The 22,909-nt window shown below is 39.8% G+C and overlaps 1 protein-coding gene across 1 annotated transcript in view; it reads right to left on the reverse strand.

The window, feature by feature from the left end:
• RELN (reelin) overlaps positions 1-22,909 on the reverse strand; it is a 280,730-nt gene that overhangs the window by 165,023 nt on the left and 92,798 nt on the right. The window contains exon 4 of the mRNA XM_030237765.2: positions 1,647-1,717. Within this exon, the coding sequence (XP_030093625.2) occupies positions 1,647-1,717 (71 nt within the window). The remainder of the gene's footprint in view (positions 1-1,646; positions 1,718-22,909) is intronic.

Here is a 22,909-nt window from a genome sequence, read left to right on the forward strand (position 1 = left end):
TGCCAGTTCTGACACTGACAGTCATGTACTTCCATTCAGCTCGCTTGTGCATAGCCTTCACCACCCTGGTCACTGCCAGCTCTTTGTCACTGCCATCAATATGACTCCCGCCTCCCTCCCCCTTCCTTACCTGTTCTGGCTGCCCCAGACTGCCTTTGGCTGTGGCATGCTCACTCTGCAGTTATGCCTTGGAGAATTTAATCTGTTTCTCTTCTCGTTTTTGTCACTTTACGCTGATTACTCTGCATATTCACTTTTCCACTCCTGACTCACATCCATCCTGCAAGCAGCCTGTGTGAGATAACCTCCCCATCCTCCTCAGCACATCCCAAATGATGATCCTGCCAACACTTCTGTTCCAGGTCTCCACACACCTGTCACTGAAACACTACACTTCCACACTCCCATTACAGGTGCACAACCTCCTGCTAATTAACCTCCTGTTAAATTCTCCACATGTTCTTCCTGCCCCACAGCAAAAAACATGGCTGGCCCAATCACTTTCCATCCAGATCACCACAACACTCCCTTCTCATTGCTAGCACTGTGTTACATATTTCTATTTCCTCCAAAGTATAACCAACATCCTAGCTTGCTAGCTGACATTTTTTCACCTCTCTGAATCCCTCTTCTTACTTCCACTGAGCTACAACAAAAGTGAAAACTTGAACATTGAAGTTGAAAGTTTAAATATTTTCCCTCATTATCACAGAGCTACTATTAATATTTTATATGAATAACTCAAGTTATGCTCCTGAAATAATATTCAACAGATTTTTATTGCAAAAACCATATTGCCTAACTCGTAAGAAAAAACTCCCAACCTCATAGCTCTAATGTCCCCAAGAGATGTGTTTTATGGGATTTTCTCTTGTGTATTAATATGACAACACATTTCCCATTTTAAAATCTTTATTTTAAACATTTGGCCCATGTTTCATTGTTTTTTTTCACATGGAAATACCTCTGGAATTTTGCTGATATAACTGGAAATTCCTTTCTCTCCTGTACCAAAAATGATGGACACCTTTTCTACTTCTCACTGTCTTAATGAAGCCAGTTCAAAGCAAAGTACTGTTTGTAGACAACAGATGACAACAGGACATTTATTTTTTAGGTTATTCATTGAAAGGGTAAGCTGTGAAAACAATTAGATTTTTAAAGTTTGTGTGAGTCAAACATTTTGCTTAGCTATAAAAATGATCAAATGTTGTATGTGACAAGCAAAAATTCAATGGCCTACTTTCACAAAAAGGGAAGGCATATTTTTCACATGTACATGTGTGAGCTGGATAGTAAACAAAGCTTTTGCTGCAGCCATATTTCTTAAAGTTAATACATTGAGGGTTAAAACAGCTCGTGGGTCTGACAGAAAAGAAATGTTGGCTACTACAGGCTGATTTCAGGCATGTGCATGATGCTACTTAAAGTTTTGTATATTCCCCAACACTTAGCAGAGAGGAAAAGTGGGATTCCTGGATAGATAATGGGAAGTATGAAGCTAAAGTAACTCAGTTTCAGGAATGTAAATAAGATCCTGAGTCAAGGTTTTCTATAGAATAGCTTTCACGAGGAGTAACACTGACATGCAGGTACAATGGAAAACCACATTTGCCAAATATTTTTAGAATGATGGTGACTCTTACCTCCCTGTTCACACAGCTGTTGTGCTAAGGCATCCTTGAATATAACTTGGCCCCTGTGAGTAGCTGTAGCCCTGTGAACATAAAAAAAGACAACAATAAATAATATAAACTTACTTATACATGTATGTGTATAACTTTATGCATGACTAATCAAATCAGAAGTCCCATTCTGCTTTCTTTCTGTGTTCTTCTTCTTGTATTCTTCTAAATTTATAGAACAATTTGCAGTGATTGTTTTGTGCATAGCAAAAGAAAATTCCCAAACCAAAATGGTTTGGTTAGTGATAAAATCATTGGCACGTAATGAAGGATGTCTTTGACATCTGTCTGTAGCTGCACATAGAATTTCTATATTTGAGGCCTCAAAATTTTGTCTAAAGAATAATTAATTCCCATTAGTGACCCGCAGCTAGAAGGCATGTAATGTACCACAAAACTTGTCATTCTGTTTCCTCATGATCAGGTAGAAATATAATGCAATGTGATTTGTTTTTCTCTTACAGAGCTCTCATGTTAGCAGTAATTGTTTTACTTTCTTTCCAGTTGCTCATTTAATCTCTCTTTTCCAAGTGCAATATTTCACAACAAGAGTTTTATCTCAGAGATTTCAAAACCTTTCAGTATTTGCAACTGTTGTATCTGAAGTCTGATTTCTTTCAGCCAAAGTTCTTCCAATATCTGTCTAGACTCATGCACACTCTTCATACATGTTCTTTAGCCTTTCTCTGATCAGTCTGAATGGGGTCAGTATAGATCCATGTGAAGTCCTTGAAATAGCCTCTCAGTTGAACAGTAAGATGTTGAAAGCTCCTTTATGAGTGCAGTTTCTCAGCCAGCAGTGTGCCCTCCCTAATGGATCATGCCTAGCTTGCTTAGGAAATGTCAGAAAAGACCAGAAAGGAATGGTGCAAAAATGAAAATCAAAATACATTATATTTTACTTGGCTACTAAGCCAGTAACACTGAAAAGGAAGAAGAATAAAAGTAACATACCTAATACTAAATTTTTCAGATACAGTGATGCCCAGTGTGAACTCATCCTCAAACTGTCAGAATACAAATAGGAGTAAGGGAAAGCTTCTCTAGGATCTACTTTGCTTTCTGTACGTGTAGGAAAGCTCTGTTTACACCAATGTGTGTGTCCTGAAATGCAAAACTATGCTGACCTGATGCTCCTGGGGCTTTTAGACCCTCTTCCTCTGCCTGAGGAAGGAGAGCTGGGCTGGCTTTTTCCACCTTGGACTTTCAGAAGCAGATGTAAAGCTGCTTGCCTCAACTGGCAGTGACAGCATTTTGGCCACAGCCCCAGCATCACATCACCAGTATGAGGTTTTGGTTGCACTCCCTACCAGGTCCCCCATTGCAACTCTTTTAGGATTTTCAGTACTTTCATAAAGTACAGCAGAACTTCAAGCTATTGCTCTACGTTAGCATTTCTGTATCTGCTGATAAGACCAGTGACCATGCTAAGTACAGAGTAAAATAAAAACAAATACACTGCTCTAGCACATAAGGGCAAGAGAGCTGAGGCATTAAGTCTCATTTAAAAATATGAATTAAAGTATTTATTTAAGCTCTGTTGTGATGAATATGAATGAAAGTATATGATCACTACACACATTTCTGCAATTTACCACATAGATGTACTCAGTCATTCAAGTCAGAATTGGACCAATTAATCTCCAAAATCAAACATGTGCCCAGATTTCTTCAGAAGAACTGGATATGGTGACTTCCTCTGACAGCTGAAATGGCAGGGCATCCCACAGCCAGCTTTGTGGCCAGTGCAGCACCAACAGACAGGTTTTGCAGATGTGTTTCAGTGTGGGAATTTTATGTATTGAGCTTCCCTGTCTCGAGATACAAGGAGAAGGCACACCTAAGGCACAGGAAGGTGTTTTGTACAGTTCTATCCCCCAAGCTGTCAGGGTGGAAGAGAGGACTTTGCAGACAGTGGGAAAGAAAACTTTTATTAGCAGTGGACCAGGATTTCAGAGATGCTGTTTATGCAACAGCCCAGGATACAATTCAGAATGTACACAACAATGATGGCAACCAGAGCATTCCTTTATGAGGCAGAGAAGAGCAAACCCTTGGAACACAGACCACATGCAGAGGAGAGCTCGAGTATGTGTCTGAATGCACACAAACACCAATAATACCAATAATACCAAACTCTGCACTGTTTACTGGATCTCTGCGTGCGTGTGAGAAAAAGGGGATTTGGGCAGAGAGCCAGCACCCAGCTGAATGATCAGCATCTTTCTGTGCCTGTCATCCCTTGCTTGACAATGCAGACCAGGAGCCAACTGCTGCTGTTCCATAGCAGGGGTGATCTGCACCCTGGGGCCAGGAGTGCAGTGCAGGAGGGGCACTGCTTGCTGCAGCCTGTGCTCCTGTCAGGTTTGTCTGGCCGTGGGCATCAGCGCTGACAGCGCAGCTTCAGAGACTTGCTGAGGGTGCTGCCACTGCCACTTTACCAGTTTTATCTGCTCCATTTTCTTTTGATTTGTGCTTTATTAATGGAGCAAATGAAAATAATGCAGCACAATTATGCAGGAGCTGAGCTACTTCTGGAAAGAAGTTCAAAATATACCTTTTCTGTATTGAAATTTCTTGGTTGGTAATATTCTTACCTGACAGGTGAGGTTCACAGATCAGGATTGTGAATTTGGATTCTTTTCTTATAAAGACATGTAACATATCCAAACTCATATCAATGCCTATATCCATCTGAAGATATTATGATAATATATTATATTATATATAATTATTATAATATTTATAATAATTATTACAAAAATAATACTGGCAGTGCCTGAAAGGGACTCTACTAAAGCAAGAAAATTGTTCAACTATTAACTTTGGGGTTTTGCTTTTGTGACATATATATATATATGCAGTAACTGAATGTTGTGCTATTTTAAAAAGTTTCTGTGCTGTCTTAAATGTAGTTAAATGTTGCTTAGAAGAAGGGCACTTACAAACTACTATTTGGTGTTGCTCCACACCAGTCTATAGTCCCACTCTGACATTGTCTACTATTTATTCCCAGCCAAAGGGCAAGTGACTAATCAGATCTAATGTGTCAGTCAGCCAAAAGGCAAGATGCATGTTCCATAGTCCCCAGAGAAAATTCTAAGTAGGAATTAATCTTTCCAAAGGGATGAGAATTACAAGAAAAATGGGAGACATCCCATCCTGTTCCCAGAACAGGAACATCCTGACATGGTAAGTGAGAGCTTTGAAAGAAAAACAATTTAGAGGTAATAAGGTTCCTCTTTATATTAACCTCACTCTTCCATTAGCCTAGATCTATTTCTGTGCTTGGGGCTATGCAAGAGGGGATGAACTGCTTGCAGAGGAACAAAGAGGTCTCAACACAAAAAGATTACATCAGGTGCCAAGGCTCACTGGCAGCTCAAGGCATTGCTAACTCCATACATCAATTATAGCAGCTTTAAAAGAATTTTCCTCCCTAAACCACAAATATTTGAGTTAAAACCAGGTGCCAATAAGAATGCTTGGTGCTTGTTCTGCCCTTACACAGATGCTTGGCCAGCTGCACCTTTCCCTGGTGAGGGAAGGCACTGGGACGAATTCATGTGAAAGGGAGCTTCAAAAAGGCTCAGGTGCCCTACAGTAAAATACCTCATCTCATGGTGCACCAAGGAGGGTTTTCTGCAGGATCATAGAAAAAGAGATCATTTCTTACCTGCACTAGCAGAGTTTAACCTTGTACCACCTACTAATGGTTAGTGGCTGCTTCTATTCAAGGAAATTCAGGGCGACATCCACAACACTGGCTCCAGGAAAATCAGAGAGTGACTGTATGAAACTGAGATTGGTCTTCCCCAGCCCCACAGTGGTGTCCTCTAAAATCAGGTCTGATGCCAGCACAGACTGTGTTGCTTCCCCACCACTGCAGGGGACAGAGTTGATGCTAGGCAAGTTATGAGCCTGGGCTGGAGCAGAAAATAATGTGCATCCAATGATTCCTGTTGGCATTTTGTGTTGAAGTATCTCATAGTTCACATTGGCTTCACATAGATTGCTAATATGGTCTTGTTAACAGGGTGCATTTGGAAGAGTGTTTTGGCTCAGGAGAGCACAGGCAGGAGGCTACATGGGACTGACCCTTGTGTGCTGCCTCTGCTGCCTGGCTCTGCCAGCCCCATCTGTGAGAAGGACACACAGCCACGCTGCCCAGAGGTGGATTATTTGCTTATGCAAATAAATGTGTTGATTTTTAATACATTGTTAAATTTGCATGATCATCTCTGTAGGGTAGCCTTGTTTAACTCACTGTCTTTAAAAAATATATTCTCTTCCAGTACTGCCTAATTAAGGGATCTCTGAATAAAATAACTCTAAATAAAATAAGCATGATGGAGAAGAGGCCTTCAGTAACATGGGGCTGTGTTGTGCACAGCCTTTCATGGTGGGAGCATGAACCATTTTCTTCCAGTGCCCTGCAAAGGTGGGTTATTGACCATTTACTGTATGGTATGAGGTGAGGTCAGGCTGGGGTGTGTTCTGGATTGTGTTTCCTACCAGGGCTGGAAGCTTCAGTGACAATTTCTTCAAGAGCAGTCAGACTGACATGTCAAACCTGACTGGGAGATGGTGCTGGGGCCAGCAGGGAAAATGCACAGAGCCCTCGTGGTTGCTGCTCCAAAGGCACTTGGGTGGGAGGCTTCCATCTACTGGTTAAATGCCTCCAAGTTGTTATTTCAGTTTTCACTTCTCATGTAAGTTCAGTCTAATTAAAGCAGCAGAAATGAGATCTCTGTGTTCTGAAATACCCATTTTGACTCTGCTTTTCTCTCCCTGTCCCCAATGGTTTCCTCAATGAGATGTTATAGAGAAAGTCATCTGTCCTGACCATATTCAGCTGAAATTGTCAGGGAAATTTGGCAAGTAAGATGCAATTACTTCTTTAGACATTTTTTCAGGAGACTGGAATTGGCACACTTGCTCTAAAAACCTCAATCTGAGGTGAAAACTCTTCAGGGGAAAAGACTAAAATGGCCAGCAAAAGCCAGAGTGTGTTCTAGAGGGCCAAGGACAATAATTTCATTTGGGGCAACTGTCCTGAGCTGAAGTTTGTGGTTCGCATGAATAAATTATATAAATAAATAAATACAATTAATAAGTTACTTAATGGGTGAGCCTTCACATAGGATAAATGCAAGAGGAACAAGTGCCACCTGGCTTTGTCTTTCGTCTCTGAATTTATCTCTGGAGACTGCACATATGGGAAAAGGACTCAAGTCAACCTAAAGGTTGACTAAAGACTGATTTACTAAACATTTAAAGACTTTCTTTAAAAAAGATTTGAATAAAACATTCTCAAATAGAAAATAAATTAGAAGGGCCTACAGAAATTTTTTTCCAGTAGATACTTGGAAGGGAAAGATGGAGAGGGACTTCTTGCAAGAGCATGTGGTGACAGGACAAGGGAGAGTGACTTCAGACTGAAAAGAGGGAAGGTTTAAAATAGATATTAGGAAAAAAAATCTTTACTGTGAGAGTGGTGAGGCACTGGAATAGGCAGGCTATTCTGTGATTCTATTCCAGATTTTATAATTACAATTAGGAAATAATTATAGTTATTATGAGTCTAGTACTACAACACTGGAAACAGAGAGGTGCAGAAGCACCTCCAGCCCCTACACATAACAATTTTTAAGAACCCTTTTTTGTTGTCCTAAAGAACATGAAACTTTTGTTTGGTTGCAAGGTGCACATACAAAAGATGGATACAACATAACAATGTATATACCTTAGAAAAAAGGTTAAAAATGTAAGGCTTATCATTTTAAATTGTATATAAGCACTTTCATTGTCCTTTCTCTTCTGTTTCAGAGAATAAAAAGATGTGGGGGTTTTAAAAATTCTGTCTTGTTTTATGTGACTGGAATGCTTAGAGGTTCTTGCTAACTGAAAGCAGATTAGGACAATTCTTTCTTCCCAGCTACAGGAAATCCAACATTTTCATTAGTATTTTGCATTGTGTGATTATAAAGGAAAGCAAATTCTATTTTTTCTATACTTGAAATAAAGGGTTATTGCAGTGGCATCTGCCAAGCAGAGAGCTCATATAAATAATAGAACAAGCATCTATTGTCTCTCTACTGACACAGTGCCAGCAACTAGGTCCCTGTTTTCTACCTTTTTCAGTCTTTGGGAGAAGACTCTGTCCTTTTTTTAGGTTTTGCAATCTATTGTACTTTATAATTTAGTGAAGCATCAATTGGATGAATTTTAGATTTTTATTGCGCTGAATATTTTTAGCTACTTTAAATCTATATTTAACCCTAAGCTAAAGAATATATTACATTTTTGCTTTTCCTGAATTTTGCTTATGTAGTCTTTTAAAGCCTATATTCATTGAAGATATTATTCAATCACCTAAATTATCCTTCAAGAAGAAATTTGTCTTTTCTGGTATGAAAAGAAGAAATGTTGCAGTTACTGTGGATTTTAAAATTCTTGAAATCTCTAAACAAACACAGAGATATGAAGTAAATAGACTTGCAGTCAATGTATGCTTCTACAATGACCCTTTTCTTAACAGCACTCAAACTGATCAGTTTGGCAGAGCTGATCAGCTGGGGGGAGTTCAGCAGAGGCCACAAAGATGAGATGGGCTGGAGCTGAGATGGGCTGGAGCACAAAGATGGTCTGGGCTGGAGCACAAGGAAAGATGGTCAGGGCTGGAGAACAAGGGTGGTCTGGACTGAACCACAAGGATGGTCAGGGCTGGAGCACAAAGATGGGCTGGGCTGGAGCACTAAGATGGGCTGGGCTGGAGCACTAAGATGGGCTGGGCTGGAACACAAGGATGGTCTGGGATGGAGCACTAAGATGGGCTGGGCTGGAGCACAAAGATGGTCTGGGCTGGAGCACAAAGATGTTCTGGGCTGGAGCACATACCCTGTGAGGAGAAACTGAGGGAGCAGGGCTCATTGAGCCTGCAGAAGAGGTGATTTTTGGGGGGACATGGCAGCAGCCACCAAAGGAACTTGTGCAGTTCCTCTCCATCATGGCTATATTTTAAAACTAGACTGGATTAAAGTCCTGAGCAACCTGGTCTGGCCCTCCTTAGAGCAGGATTTTGGACTGAAAAGGGATCCTGAGATCCCTTCCAGCCTGCATTTAACTGCAGAACCATCATTCTAGGGTCTTGTATATCTGGAAAAAGCAAAGAAATGAAAGCAAGTTTTGCATCTAATCAGATTAATCATCACTTAAGACCTGATTTTCACAGAACAGAAGAATTAACAATTTTATTATGTTTAACACTTTGCATGAATATCTGTGATATTGATTCTCCCTAATCATGGGGGATATCTCAGAGTATCCAACCAGAAGTGCCAAGGGTTTTACATGATCCTAGAAAACCAGGAGTTTAGAGGTAGTTGATGCTCTGGGGTTTTCTGATGTGGTACATTTTTAAATGAAAGCTCATAATAAATAGCACACTCAGCTAACACAGAGAAAACTTTAAAACATTTAAAATTAAAAAGGAAAATATGAAATAGCATATGAGATACTGGGATGAAAACAACATTAGTTTTAAAAGATCCTAAGTAATGGGGAAAAGGATGATATTAATGCCAGCTTTTCATTTCAATGCTCTCATGCCATCTGTACTCCCTCTCCATTTCCTAGTTAAGGTTTCTCCAGTCTGCTCCATCCTGATTTAGCTGCCCACTGCTCCCAAAGAACATTGCCACTAGCTGTGGATGAGCTGGACTACATATAAATCTGGAACCTTATCCCCTGTATTTGCTTTACAACCCCCACAAAGTAATCTTCAATAGCCAAATTAATTCCCTTTCTTAAAAACAACTAATTTCAGCATTAATTACAGATATGTAACTGGTGCATGCACAGAGTGTGAGTCAGCTCACAAGGGAAGGATAAAACCTGCCTCTTTAGCCTAATGCTAGAAAAATAATACAGCAAAAATCAAACCACAGACTGCGCCCCACAGCACACAGGGCAGGTTTCCCTTTCCAAAGCTTCACCAAAATCTGAAATATTATACTCCTTGTCTAATGTTTCTTTGCAGTCTTCTCACCAACCTAAATGTTTTCAGAGGACTGAAAAACAAATGAAACATGGTAATCTTTTACAGACTGATCAAAATCAAACTGAGAGAGAACCTGATACAGTTGTTAGTGAAGAATTGTTATTCTTGCTGTGAATATGGTGAACCTCTGAAGAAAAAAAAAATGCAGGTCACTAATCATAGAAAGGACAGTTATTTCTCCTGCATGGTTTTTAATTTTCATCCAGATTTATGAGTGGGAAGAAAGCATATATCCCTGAAGACCATCCTAGCTTACAAACAAAAATAGGCAGGTGAAATATTGCCTTAGGACAATAATTAATTCCATCAGCTACTGAAAAGAAAAAAGAAAAATCTGTGAAGTATCACAGAACTCCAGACAAAAGGAGCAGGTGGAATGGCATCATGTACAAAGCATAAACTGGAGAGATGATGGTGTGGAGCCCTGGCAGGAGCTGGTTGTACTAGAGAAGGGTGGGAGGTTATTTGGGGACCTTAGAGGTGTTGAAGGCAAGATTGAGGTGTAGTGTGAGGGCCCTGGAAGTGCTGTGGTGGGGCTGCTATTGGGGTTTAAGGTCGAAGACATAGGAAACATGGATTCATGGACCCTGCTGCTCACAGTATAGTTTGGCCTTTCTTCAACACAGACTTTTTTCAGAGATGCCCATTAGAGGGCTGGTTTAGGATTGGGATAAAGAGACCATCAGACATGCGGATGCCTAAATCACATCTAGCCATTCCCACCCCAACCAGAAAGATCTAATTTAAAATTTAATCTGTTCTCTGTCCTTCCACAACAAGTCCATTACTCCAGCCCTGCTTTCCAAACCAGCAGCTTTTAGCAGCTCTTAGGGCTGAGCAGAGCCCCTGAGTTCCCCTTGCAGGGTGTTGCAATAGCTCAGCACCCCTTGGTGCTGTGGGTGGGAGCTCTGTGAGCCACAGCTGGGGTCAGGAGCCACCCTCTGCCCCTGCTGCCAACTCCAGAATGGTTTCATTCAGCTGCTTCTGAGTTATTTGCAGTTTTTTCTTCATCCATCCAGGAAACCATGGCCTCCCCCTCACTGTCACAGCCCAGAGAGGGTCAAAAGAAAATCCAGCCTGGAAGGGACCTTGGGAGGTCTCCAGGCTGACCTCCTGGCCAAAGCAGGGTCAACTACACTAATAAAACACAAACAGCTCTGCTAGACCTTCTACCACATTGCCTAACAGCACATCAAGGCTCCCAGTTCTGGTATTTGTGAATGCTTTTGCATAATAAAATAATAATAGGATTATCAAAACTGCATTTAACAAAATCTGAGCTTCACCTTCACTTGGTCAGTCACTTGACACAGGCATAAATACACTGAACTTACAAATCATTTGGACAGCAGCCTCACATATACTGTTCCAAAATAATAAGTTTGAATCCATGTTTCTCACTAGGAAACAATCCATGATTTGTCTTACTCAGAAACAAATTACCTGCTAAGCTACACTGCTATAATGTCTCCTTTAGATACACTGTGGAAAATAATTCTTTAAACCCATTATTAAAAAAGACATTGAAGTCTAAAACCTTTCTCTTAGAGTAAAGTAATAATGAAGAGATTTATAACCCTAGCCTTGAAAGAAACCAGAGTAACAGAGAATCTAAGAAACAATGTAAGTACTGCCAGGATAGATGGTTGCTCTTGCTTTTTATTACTGACTAATTTTTCCTGAGCACAGATTTGTTTTTAGAAGACTCTGGCAGAATGAGCCAAACACTGGAATGAATCTTTGTGGGGAAATATCTTGTTGATGCTCTGAGATTCTTTAGCACCAGCACTGGATTCCCTATGCCCCTGGTGAACAAAGAAATGGCCATACTGGGTGAAACACAACCAGGCTTCAACTCTTCATTTATTTGCTAATGACAGTTTCCTATCACAATGAATACACTGGGAATTCAGTTCAGTAAAGTTGCCAGGAAGGTGAACTTTTCAAATGCACACAAATAATTATTGCTTTTTACATGATATATTGCTTGGGAGCTCAAATTCCCCTGTCTGGAATCCCAAATTCCAAGTACTACAGATGAAGGCATTCATTGGAGACTTGCACATCTGCTGCTGTACACAACAGAGTGGTGCTGGAAATTAGAGAAATTCATCTGTAATTTGTGTGGCTAAGAAGTTTATGGTTTATTAATAAAACATCAAACTCAAGCTAATACTTGACAATAAAAGAGGATCTCTTCTTAAAACTGATACTCTAATGGAGTATTCAGAGTGATATAGTTTTAAAGATTTTGTGAAAATACTGCACCAAATAAAAAAACCCAAAAAATATGGGTTTGCTCTTGCAGATCTCTCCTCTTCAACTTTGGGTAGTAGGCCCACTGTTGCATTTAGTCCATTTCCCTCCACCCTTATGGAAGGGATGCCTCCCATGAGCTGCCTGGGATAAATTCACAAGTGCCAGGGTAAATTGAACAGGTTTTCTAAAACCTTGGTTTTCTGAGTACTCTCTTTGTCAAAAATATCCAAAATATTGGCTCCAGACAGAGTCCCCTGGGATGGGGTGCAGTGACATCCCATACATGACATAAATCTTCCCAGTGCATTCCAAGTAAAACTGACCAGAATAAGGATGGATTCATAACAGATACTAGATTTCATTGAAAGTCACAGAAAGGCATTACAAGTGTAATTAGCAATTTCATGTTTTGAATATCATCAGGAATCTGCTATCTCAGAAAAAAAAAATCCCATGTCTGCACAGGGAATGGCTGAAATCTTGAAAAACTACAATGGAAAAACAATACAACATAAGCTGGAAGGCCTTGTTGCTGTGAATGGGATGGATGTGGTAGTGAGTCAAAAGAATTGAAGCAAGACCCATCAGAGGGATGGAACAACTAGCAGTAAACTGTTAGCTGGTAAAGGTGTGTGGATGACAGGAATACAATTATAAAATCAGAAGAAAATAAGATGTGTTTGAGAACAGCGTCCAAAACAATGCTGTAAAAATAGCAGCACTAACTATGCTGTACCACTTGCTTGGCACATGCAAAGAAAACAGGCAGACTTCATCCACTGGCAAAGATAACTCTATGTTATTCCTGTACAAAGACTGTTAAAAACAGTATATTACAATCAACAAATAAAATATTTTAAAATACAGCTGGTGACTTTTAGCTTCCAGGTGCTTCCATCTCTGAGGATCCCTCAATCAAACAGATTACAGAAACTTTGGATTCCTTGCATGATATTGCTGCCCTTTAAAAAAAAAAATATACATTTTTAAAATTTTATTGACCTGAGGCCAATCCCTTGCATTTAAATGAAAGACTTGGGTTTATGTTTTAATAATACTCAGTGGAGACATGTGAACATGTACCTTTTACCTTAAGAATTTCAAATGGTCTATTTACTTCTATCTTTCAATATGTGTTTCACTGGACCATTGTTCTGGCTGTATTATTGACTTCATAATTCCTAAACTAAGAGCTACAGGAAACATTATAAATATTTTAGATACTTTTAGTAAACCAAACCAAGAATCTTTTCTGAGTTTCCATTCACAAATCTTTTGATCTGTGCTTACCAGAAAAATGTACATGTTGTCTTGCTGCAGGGAAATACCTTCCTTTTTTGCAGCTGTCAGCAGTGTGGTGGAAAACTGTTCTTCAACACTTCTCATGCTGACACTTGGTCTTTTGAGGAGTTTACAATAGGAACACAGTACAGAACTTTGAACTGTTGGTTTTAGGAAGCAAGAATGACACTGCTACTTTTTTTTTTCCCCAGGCTATTGCATCTGCTTCATTATGCACAATAAAATACATTAAATTTCAGAAAATCTTTGCTTTTCAAATGCTAAGAATTGTCCTGTTGAATGGGATTTTAAATGAACCCCACCTACATTTCTTAATAGTCTCTAAAATGCTACGTATGGTTTGAAAAAACACTTATACCAATTAACACTTGTGAAACTTGTATCAAAATAAATTTGAAAAAGCCATTTTAATTTCTGGGGACATACTTTAAAAGTATCCTGTTTAAAGCCTTGCATTCCTGAACTCAGGAATCCGTGTCTGCATTCCTGGTGGCAGGTATGCTGAATGATGCTGCTTCATGACTTCATGACAGGTATGGGTTTATTTGGTACTTTTGGTTAAACTTTGTGTATTTTCTTTGTGTATTTACTTACTGGTTTAACTTTGTGTATTTTCCTGTGCCCCTCCATGCAGCAGGAGTGTGTGCACAGTCATTTCACACCTGAAGGAAGGAGAAGTGATTTCTGAGCCACAGAAAGCTCATCACTCACAGCAACACTGGTACCATCTTTCTCTTGGTTTCCCAGCTCCATCCCCTCCTGGCTGAGGAGGAGTTTGCTAAAACACACACAGAGCTGGGGCTCCTTGCCAAGCCTGAGCCTCCTCAAACTCTTCTCCGTTTGTATACAATAATCCTTCCCAGTATGGTCCTCTATATTCAGACATCCAAGATAATATTATTGAAGACACCTAAGTTGTTGTCAGCTTTCATTGGAATGGACCTACAAGTTCAGAAATAATTAATGCAAGGAGAAAGAGGGATGGACAAGCAGCATTTCCCCTCCAGAAATATGTCCTATGCTACATTAAATTGAATTTCCCTGCATGTGTTGTCATTCTGTTTTTAACTGACACAGGCACCTTTTAATGCTGGTGACAGAAGATTTTAATATCAGTGACTGTTTGGAATTTGGACAGTTGCCCAGGAAATGGGACTGTACTGTGTCACCATGCACACCAGTTACTCATTTTAGAACAGCACCCTCCTAACCAAAGGACACACAGCATAATGAAGAAAAATCACCCCAGTCACTGTTATTTCAGAAGCACTAGTAAATGAAATGAGCTTGCAGTTAATTCTTGCACCATTAACCTCTGATCCTGAACGAGCTCTGTGATCTTGAGCACATTAATGGCTTGAAGTAGGGACATGACAGCTCTGGGCTGAGCCCCCTTTTGCTCAGCCTAAGGATGCCATAACCAACCAGGTCTCCATTTTCTTTGCAAAACTGAGCAGAAGGTGTTCCAAACTACCCTGCTGCAGTTTGGGCATGGCTGCCAGCAGACGTGGGAGAGGTGCCCCGTGTGCTGGAGGGAAGACCTGGAAATCTCTGGGCCACGAGCTCCTGGGATCAAGGGATCCTTCAGGACCCACACACTTTCCCAAAACTCACCTAAACATCACCCAACACAACAATGGGCAGGAAGGCTGCTTGATGTCAGCTGGCAGGATGAAGCATTTTTGGAAGATTTGGGAAAAACACTAATGAGAATTTCTAATTTTCACAAATAGATGCCTTTTTTAATAGAAGAGTATCTAAATTTTATTTACAAACTGAGTAGAATTATCCATTGCAAGTGTCCTATTCCAACTTATTTTTAAGTGAAAATTAAAAAAAAAATCCCAACAATCTCTTCCAGCTTTGTAAAAAGCTGAAGTAAAAAACTTCACCATATATTTAAACTTATTTTTTTCTCTTGTTCTAGCAAATGTTAGAAAATATTAATGAAAGGGCACACACAGGATATGGCATGAAAAGGCCCTGAAGTCTGATTTCTCTACTTCTCCAGAGATATGTTATTTGTTCTACTGTCCTTTGTTTCCACTGAGAACAAATGTTTAAAATACTGAACAAAAAGAATTCCTTCATTTTCACAAAACATTTTTTTCTAGTTTTGATTTATGTGTAAACAGTAGTATTCTCCCATGAATGTAATTCCTTCCAGCCATTTCAAATACATGATGACTATTTTGTTAACTCCAAGTGTCAAAGGGAACATGTCCTGCTTATTGCAACAAAGTGATGGGAAAACTTCTAGCAAATGACAGCCCTAGCTCCTGCATAATTAACACTTCCAATAAACTGCATCCTAAGCTTCTTGCTTCAAAATTGCCATTATATGTGAATGATACTGTCAGAAGTTCATATGCACTTGGAGTAATAGTGAGGTGAAAGTGCATTTTCAAGTCAGTGCCAATCCTAAATTTAGGGTTTGTAAGAATAATTTTTTTACAAAAGCCAAAGGGAAAAGAAATATTTTTATAAAATGCATACAAATTAAACAGATACTAGTTAAATATTCTGACAGGTTTTTCAAAGCTCTGGATTTTAATGTACTAATTCAAGAGAAAAGAGTTAGGAAAAGAAAGACTAAAATAAAAGTTTATTTATATTTCTGCTTAGGAGTAAAAAAGAATAGTTAGAACTACTACAAAATATTGGATTTGTAAAGTGTAATTTATATCATTAACAATTGTATTTATTGCAGAGAATAGGCAAGGTTTGTCTTTAAATTTATAGATTCCCTTAACAATAGTTTTAAGTATGTACACGTAAATATATTCCTTTTTGGCTTGTGGTAAAAATAATGATAGCATTTGCACCCAAATATATAAAACCAGAAATGCTATTCACTTGACAAACTGCACTGTATTGCTATCTATTATTCTCACAGAGAGCATAAGGGTATATAGAGAGGGTCTGAAATGCAATCAGAAGAGGTATTGTAAAGCATATTTTTGACACCATCTAGCCCAGCCTACACTTAAATGAGAGATTGGTGCCTCTTATGAATTAAACATAATTCTTGATTTATGTTCTGTTACCCTTGTATCAAAACCCATAGTTCCAGAGCAATGTCACTGTGAATTCATTTAATGATATTGATGATACACCTAATGCAGAGAATACAAAGTAACAAGCAGTGCAGAGTATGGCTTTATAAATCACTCCTACAGAGCATTAGGCAATAAATAACAAGCCATTAATTCACTCTAAATTATGCTAAAACATGAAAACTACTTGTGCAGCAAATTATAAATACCTGCCATTTCTAATAAAAATGTGAAACTTCTGACCAAGAAATTTTATCAAATCACTACATACATATCAGACTTCAAATTGAGTGGGTTTGGATTAGACCTCCTTTCTTTAAAACAAGACACAGATTGCAAAAACAACGCAGCAGTTAAGTCACCCTCGAGGCACTTCAAGAACCCAATGTCTCAAACCACTTCCAGCACTGGCATTTCACCTGTGTGATTCTCAAGCTCCTGACTGCACAGACAACTCTCCCAACAAATCCTAGTGCTGCTGCAGCTCTTCAGCTGAATATGAAGCCCCAGGACCTGGGGGTCCTTGCACTGTGAGTTATCAGCACCATATCACATGGGAAGCTCTCATGTCCTGTGTGTACACCAATACTCACACTACCCACACAACACCATCCTGTGCATGGGACTTAAAACAGCATAATCTGGTCTAACTGAGATTAGGAAACATTTTCCTTGAGAAAATTGAAATTGGAGGGCTATGAATTATTAATTTACACATCATCTGATGCTGATGACTGTTAAGAGTTGTTATGGTTGAGAGTCTTTGGCAGAGAAACCAGATAATTTGTTTCTTAAGGTCTACTTTGTAGTATTTGAGGAAATTTTATTTCAAGTGTTGATTTTTCTGCAATTACTCAGCATGAGCTGAGTATCTTTTTGTTTGTGTCTAAGAAATGTTAAAGCAACCTCCAATTATATTTACTGGTTAAAAGCTTTTGAATCCTTTAGAGGCCCAAATTCCTATGGTCTACAATTCATGAGGTAACAACTGTAGAGCTGGATTATGACCCTCTTGTCATGAGCAATGCCAAGAATGTAACAACCATAAAAGCAGTAGTTTGATTCCCTGGGAATCATCTCTCTCCCTCCCTGTTGAATCTGCTAAGGGTACAAGGGGCAAAATGAGAAAAAAGTAATTGTGCTAAAAAGAGTTAGACTGTAAACCTAAGAAATCTGGTTAATGGATCATGCACTCACCATGCTGACTGAAGCCCAAATCTTTCAGCACACTCAGCCTGGCTAGTCAAAAAGCAGGGGAAAAAAAGCAGGCTGACAATTTGTATGCTACTGAATTTTGGGTGGCTGTTTTATTCCTCCATTAATCTATTAAGGGCAAATTCTCCTATTAAAAATGACAGTGAGAAAGCTGAAGGCTGAGGCTGAGTGCAAGAGATGGATACTGTCCCCATTTCATATAAATGAAGATAAAACCTCTTCATGATCCCTTTTTACCTTAGTTACCCAGCAGTGTTTAAGTAAAAGAAATAAAACTGCTTGAAGTATTATGACAATGTCAAGCCTCAGTTTGGGTTTCTCCAAACTGTTTTGGGTCTTTTATCTCTGCTCCTCTCCCCTGTAAACAGTAATCCTCAGTATTGAGTCACCTCCTAACCTGACATTTTGATAGTGGAAATTTGAGGATTGGCACAGGCATGCCACTAAAACTAAACAAAACAGCTCTGTATGAATAAAAAAATTGTCACTCAAGGGATTTTACTCTTCCCAAATTTCTGTAGGCAAGGTGCTGACTTTCTGTACCAAGTCTTCCCAGGCTTGACTTAACCTGCTCCCCTATGAGCTTTGCTGTCTCACCAAAAGCTCACTGCTCTTTTCCATTTCCCAGACTGCATTTTTGTGTCCCCACCCATTTCTGTATTTCCCAAAATAATATGCCAATGAGAAACACAGTAAACAGTTCTTTCTAACTATCTCATCTGGAATTATATCTTCCATTTTAACTTTTCCTTTGAAAAGAAACCACTGAGTCTAACATTGCTTTAACGACATTTTTAGAATACAAATGTAATTATACTCTGCATATGTGAACCTCAATGCTAAAATTTAGCTTCATCTATCCATAACTGTGCATCAGTTGCTGGGAGACCAAAGATTATGCTACTTGCTGTCTTTCTCTTGCTTTGTATTTCAGCAGCCTCCAACATCCCTTTGCATACTAACAGCTGCATAGTACTTTTGCTCTTTAAATTGTTTCAGTGGTTGCGTGAGCAGATTGAGGTCAGTATAATGCCCTCGAAATTCCAAGTGGCAAACCACTTGTGTTATGGACATAAAATCTGAGATGCCCATAGCCCAGACTTTTCTGCATAAAAATATACTGATTCTGACCCAGTTATCCAGCTTTGGCCCAGGTTTAAAAAACCTATTAAAAAAAAAAAAATGTTCCAAAGAAGCACATTAGGAGAAACTCATATATTGCAACCATTAGACACAGGCTGGCAGAAACTCATATATTGCAAACACTAAACACAGGCAAAGCACCAGGATACCAGTCCTGAGAGATCAGGCTCAACTGCAAAATTCATCAAAATAAAGTTCCAAAGTATAAATACAGACTATCTATATGGACAATGACAGCCCAAGCCATTACTGGTCTTCTAGCTACCATCTCAGCTGTATTTTCCAATTCTCACAAAATCCTGAAATTAGATACTGCCAGAAGTAAAAGTTACACTTATGTTTTGCCTTAGTAATAACAAAGCAACTAGCAATAACAGCAATAACTCTGTAGCTGAAGACAGCTATTCTTATTTTGATATTATTTTGCTAGAATTACTGCTGATTTAACTTTGCCCATGCAGACTCTCTGAATCCATAACAGCAGACAGCTTTCTGGGGGTGCATTGTCTGGGTGTGCTGCCCAGCCCTGGCTGGAAGTGCTCTGGTCTTTGGCAAGTGCTCACTGACAGTGAATCTGCAGGAATGCACAGACATGAAAGGTATTATTACATTGCTATTTGTTATGCTAATTTTGTTAAGGGCCTGTCGGAATTTCATTAGAAACCATATTTTCAAGGAGCTCATAAATCAACCATGAAATGTATTCAGTGCTCACACTTTCACAGACTGAATGAGATCCAATGACTTGATTTTGCCAATTTAAAGGAAAAAAAAATAAAGAGGGTTTATTAAAATTCTATTTATTAATTTTTCAAACAGAACTTGCAAATTTAAAGACACTATTAAAGCACTGCTGAACAGAGCACTGCAAATCTTCCAGCACTTGTGAACACTGAGCTTCACTTACTCTATAATTTTGTTACTGTCTGGAAATCTAATTAAACTCATGAAAACTTAATAAACTTGGCTAATATCTCCATTTTGGCTAAGGTTTGTATCCCTCCCTTTCTCTCTGTCACTGGGTGTTCAGTGCTCCTGAACCTTCCAGCTTCACACACAGAGCTCCAGGCAGCTGAGAGCCTCAAGATGTGCTACAGCCTTTGGAGACCCACGGCTCCCAGGACAAAGGGACCATAAACTGCTCTGCCCTGGCTTTGGCACTCCCTTGTAGCTCCAGCTGGGAATTCGCAATCCAAGTCACATTCTGCAACAGAAAATCCCTGCTGCCAAAAGTGAGACAGAAACCCAGCCTTGAAATCCAGCCTGACTACCTGAGAGATAGATCAGCATCCAGAGAGGTGAGTTGCTGATCCAAGTTAATTACCATTACCAAATAAACTACTGCAACATGGCTGCCCTTACTGACCACTGTAATAGGCATCCAATAGTCATCCATATCACATTGCACATCATCAGCCAACCTCTTGAAGCACTTGCTTATGATTTTTTAAATTTGTTTTTTATTTCCTCTCCTAATCCACAGTTCAGAGCTCTGAACAGAGTCACAACCAGCAAACACATCTATTAGTTAGATCCTGGTGGGTTAAGAGTCAATGACAGAAATATCCTTACAAATACAAGTAAACATTCCTGACATATCCTAAACACTAACAAGAGGGAGATCTATTTCATTTTTATTTCATTCAGCCAACATGTAGTAAAAATTTTTAACTGCAAATTGTCCTCCTGTGAGATCCTTTGTTTTTGTATCAAAGCAAAGCATTAAAAGATCAATCCTTAAAAGCTTAACAACTAAAAAGGCCAAGTGCAATCCACATACACTGAAACTAATTACTTTTATGACAATCTACTTAACCACTGCATCAGTCTGGCAGCCTAATACATGAATTCCCAGAGTCTTAGTGTCTACAGGTTGTGCCATATGGCAATGCAAAGTTAGATTTAGATATGATTTCAGTCTGTCACAATGGTTGTCTTCAAAGGCACAAACAAGTGTACATTTCTTCATTATTAATACTAATAATGAAGAAATAAATAATTTTTAGAAATTTAAAATTAAATAATTTTCACTTTTTTGAAGTGTGACTCATGTAGACCATAGAGCTCTGCCAGGATTATGAAATTTTTCACTATTGATGGGCATGTTGCTGCCACAGGAGACCTAAGAGTGGACCTCATAAGAAGGAGAAAACACTTGACATGGATGTTCTGTGCAATATTGGAGAGGGGTTGGAAAAACAAAAAAAAAAAGATGAACTGTTATGTTAGAGGAAATGTCAACAAGGAGAAATATTTGTGAGACCACATTTCATATTCCCTAATAAAAGACACTGAAATCCTTGCAGAGACTAGATGAAATATGATGTATTCTTGGTGTACTTCAGAACAAAGACAGTGTCCTCATGGATTCTAGATCTGTTTGCTCTCCCCCCATGAGAAGCAAAGCTGACATTCCTCATCAATCAGCATGGACAATGGCTCACAGTGATAAACTAGTGGTTTCCAATCAAGAGGTGCCTCATGTGGCTTTGAAAGAGAGAGGAGGATTGGAGCACCGTGTGTGCCCCTTCGCATGGAATCCAAGATGCAGATCTCTAATGGTGGAAGAGTCAGAAGCCACCACAGTGCAGTTGTTGCCTCCAACCCAGATGGGCAGAGACCTGCCAGCAGCTACAGTCACAGCCAGGCTAAACAGGAGAGAGACATGAGCTACAGACATCAAGTGACAGTAGAAGGAACAAGTAAAACAAAGAGTTGTCTTTTTCAACCCTTTACTTGCCCGACTCTGGGACTCTTGATGCTGAGAACAATCAGAAAAACCAATTCTCTAAGAAGTTAAAAGCTCCACAGAGTAAGAAACCCAGTGCTCAAAGCTGCTGGGAGACTCACCATTCTTAAGAAATTACATTTCATCATGTTAAGTAACAGCAGAGCTCCAGCCTTTTGGAATGTTTTTTGAAGCAAAAAGACAACAATTTGCACATAAATAATTAGATGACCTAATTGCCCATACTATTTAAAACACAAAGTTCTGGCTAAGAACACTGGAGACCCACAAAACAGTGCCAGCTCCAAGAGCAAAGGAACAGTAGCTCCAAAGCTGGACACTTCACCCGAAGGAAAGGTCAGCTCTCCCTGGCAAGCAGGAAAATATCCGAACAGATTTCATGGCTTCTGGCAAGGTAAAGCATCACAGCTGAAATGTCTGCCCTTGCAGAAATCACAGTTGAAATTTCACATGACTTTCAGCATAATTCAAGTGCCCCAAGGAGATCTGGTAGTATGGAGGGCACATGAGCCTGGGACAGCAGCTGAGGAAGTCCAGCTCCAGAGACACATGGGTGCCTCACTGGAAGTTTCCCAGGCACAGGGATCCAGGCGCATGTAGTTTTCACAGCTGATGAAGGGAGAGAGGGTCTCTTCCAAAATCCCAGAAGGGACACCAGTAACTGACCAGCTGTGATCCCACGTCTGTGTGTCCTGAATCAAGGAAAAGTGGCCTCAGTCACTTCATTAAGCCATGTATATTCATGACCCTTTTCTCCATCCTGTCAGCAATAAACCAAAAGGCAAAGCATTGAGCCTGGAAACAGCTGATATTGACTCAGTTCCCACCTTGGTCCAGGGCTGGTCCAAGGATCTCATCTCACAGAACAGGGCTTTCCCCATTTATGTACGAGCTACAACCTTCCGTTTAATCCTGGCACTGCATAGCTTCTTACAGCCAGAGGAAGTCAGAAAATAACCCCTCAATAACTACAGCCTAGAAAATAGAAAAGGGATCTAATATTTAATCCTTAATCCTTCCATGGGCCAGAGGCCATGTGTCTCGGTGTCCTACCATATTGCACACAGCAGAGAGCTGAGCTCCCTCTCCTCCTAACCCAGAATGGCTCCAGGCAAAGCCACCTACAATATTTCAGCTTTTTCCATCCACTTCCCAAAGCTTACATCATGAGCATACCTACAGCCCAGAGAGAACAGGTGCCAGCACTTCCAAACACAAATTCAACCCTGCAGATGAGGGTCAGGTGTCTCTGAGCCACAGTCACCAGCAAGTCATGCTGTGACTGGGTTTATAAACTTAACCTATACAGCAGCGGAGACCAAGCTTGGAGCAAGCATTCTGCAAGCACCTGAAATGGTGTTGGAAGACATGAAGAAGACACTCATGTGATGGCCACTACCTGACAAGCTCCTCCTGGATGCTGCAGGGGTAGCTGTTT

Source organism: Serinus canaria, chromosome 1A (assembly GCF_022539315.1).
Source record: "Serinus canaria isolate serCan28SL12 chromosome 1A, serCan2020, whole genome shotgun sequence".
Classification (NCBI taxonomy): domain Eukaryota; kingdom Metazoa; phylum Chordata; class Aves; order Passeriformes; family Fringillidae; genus Serinus; species Serinus canaria.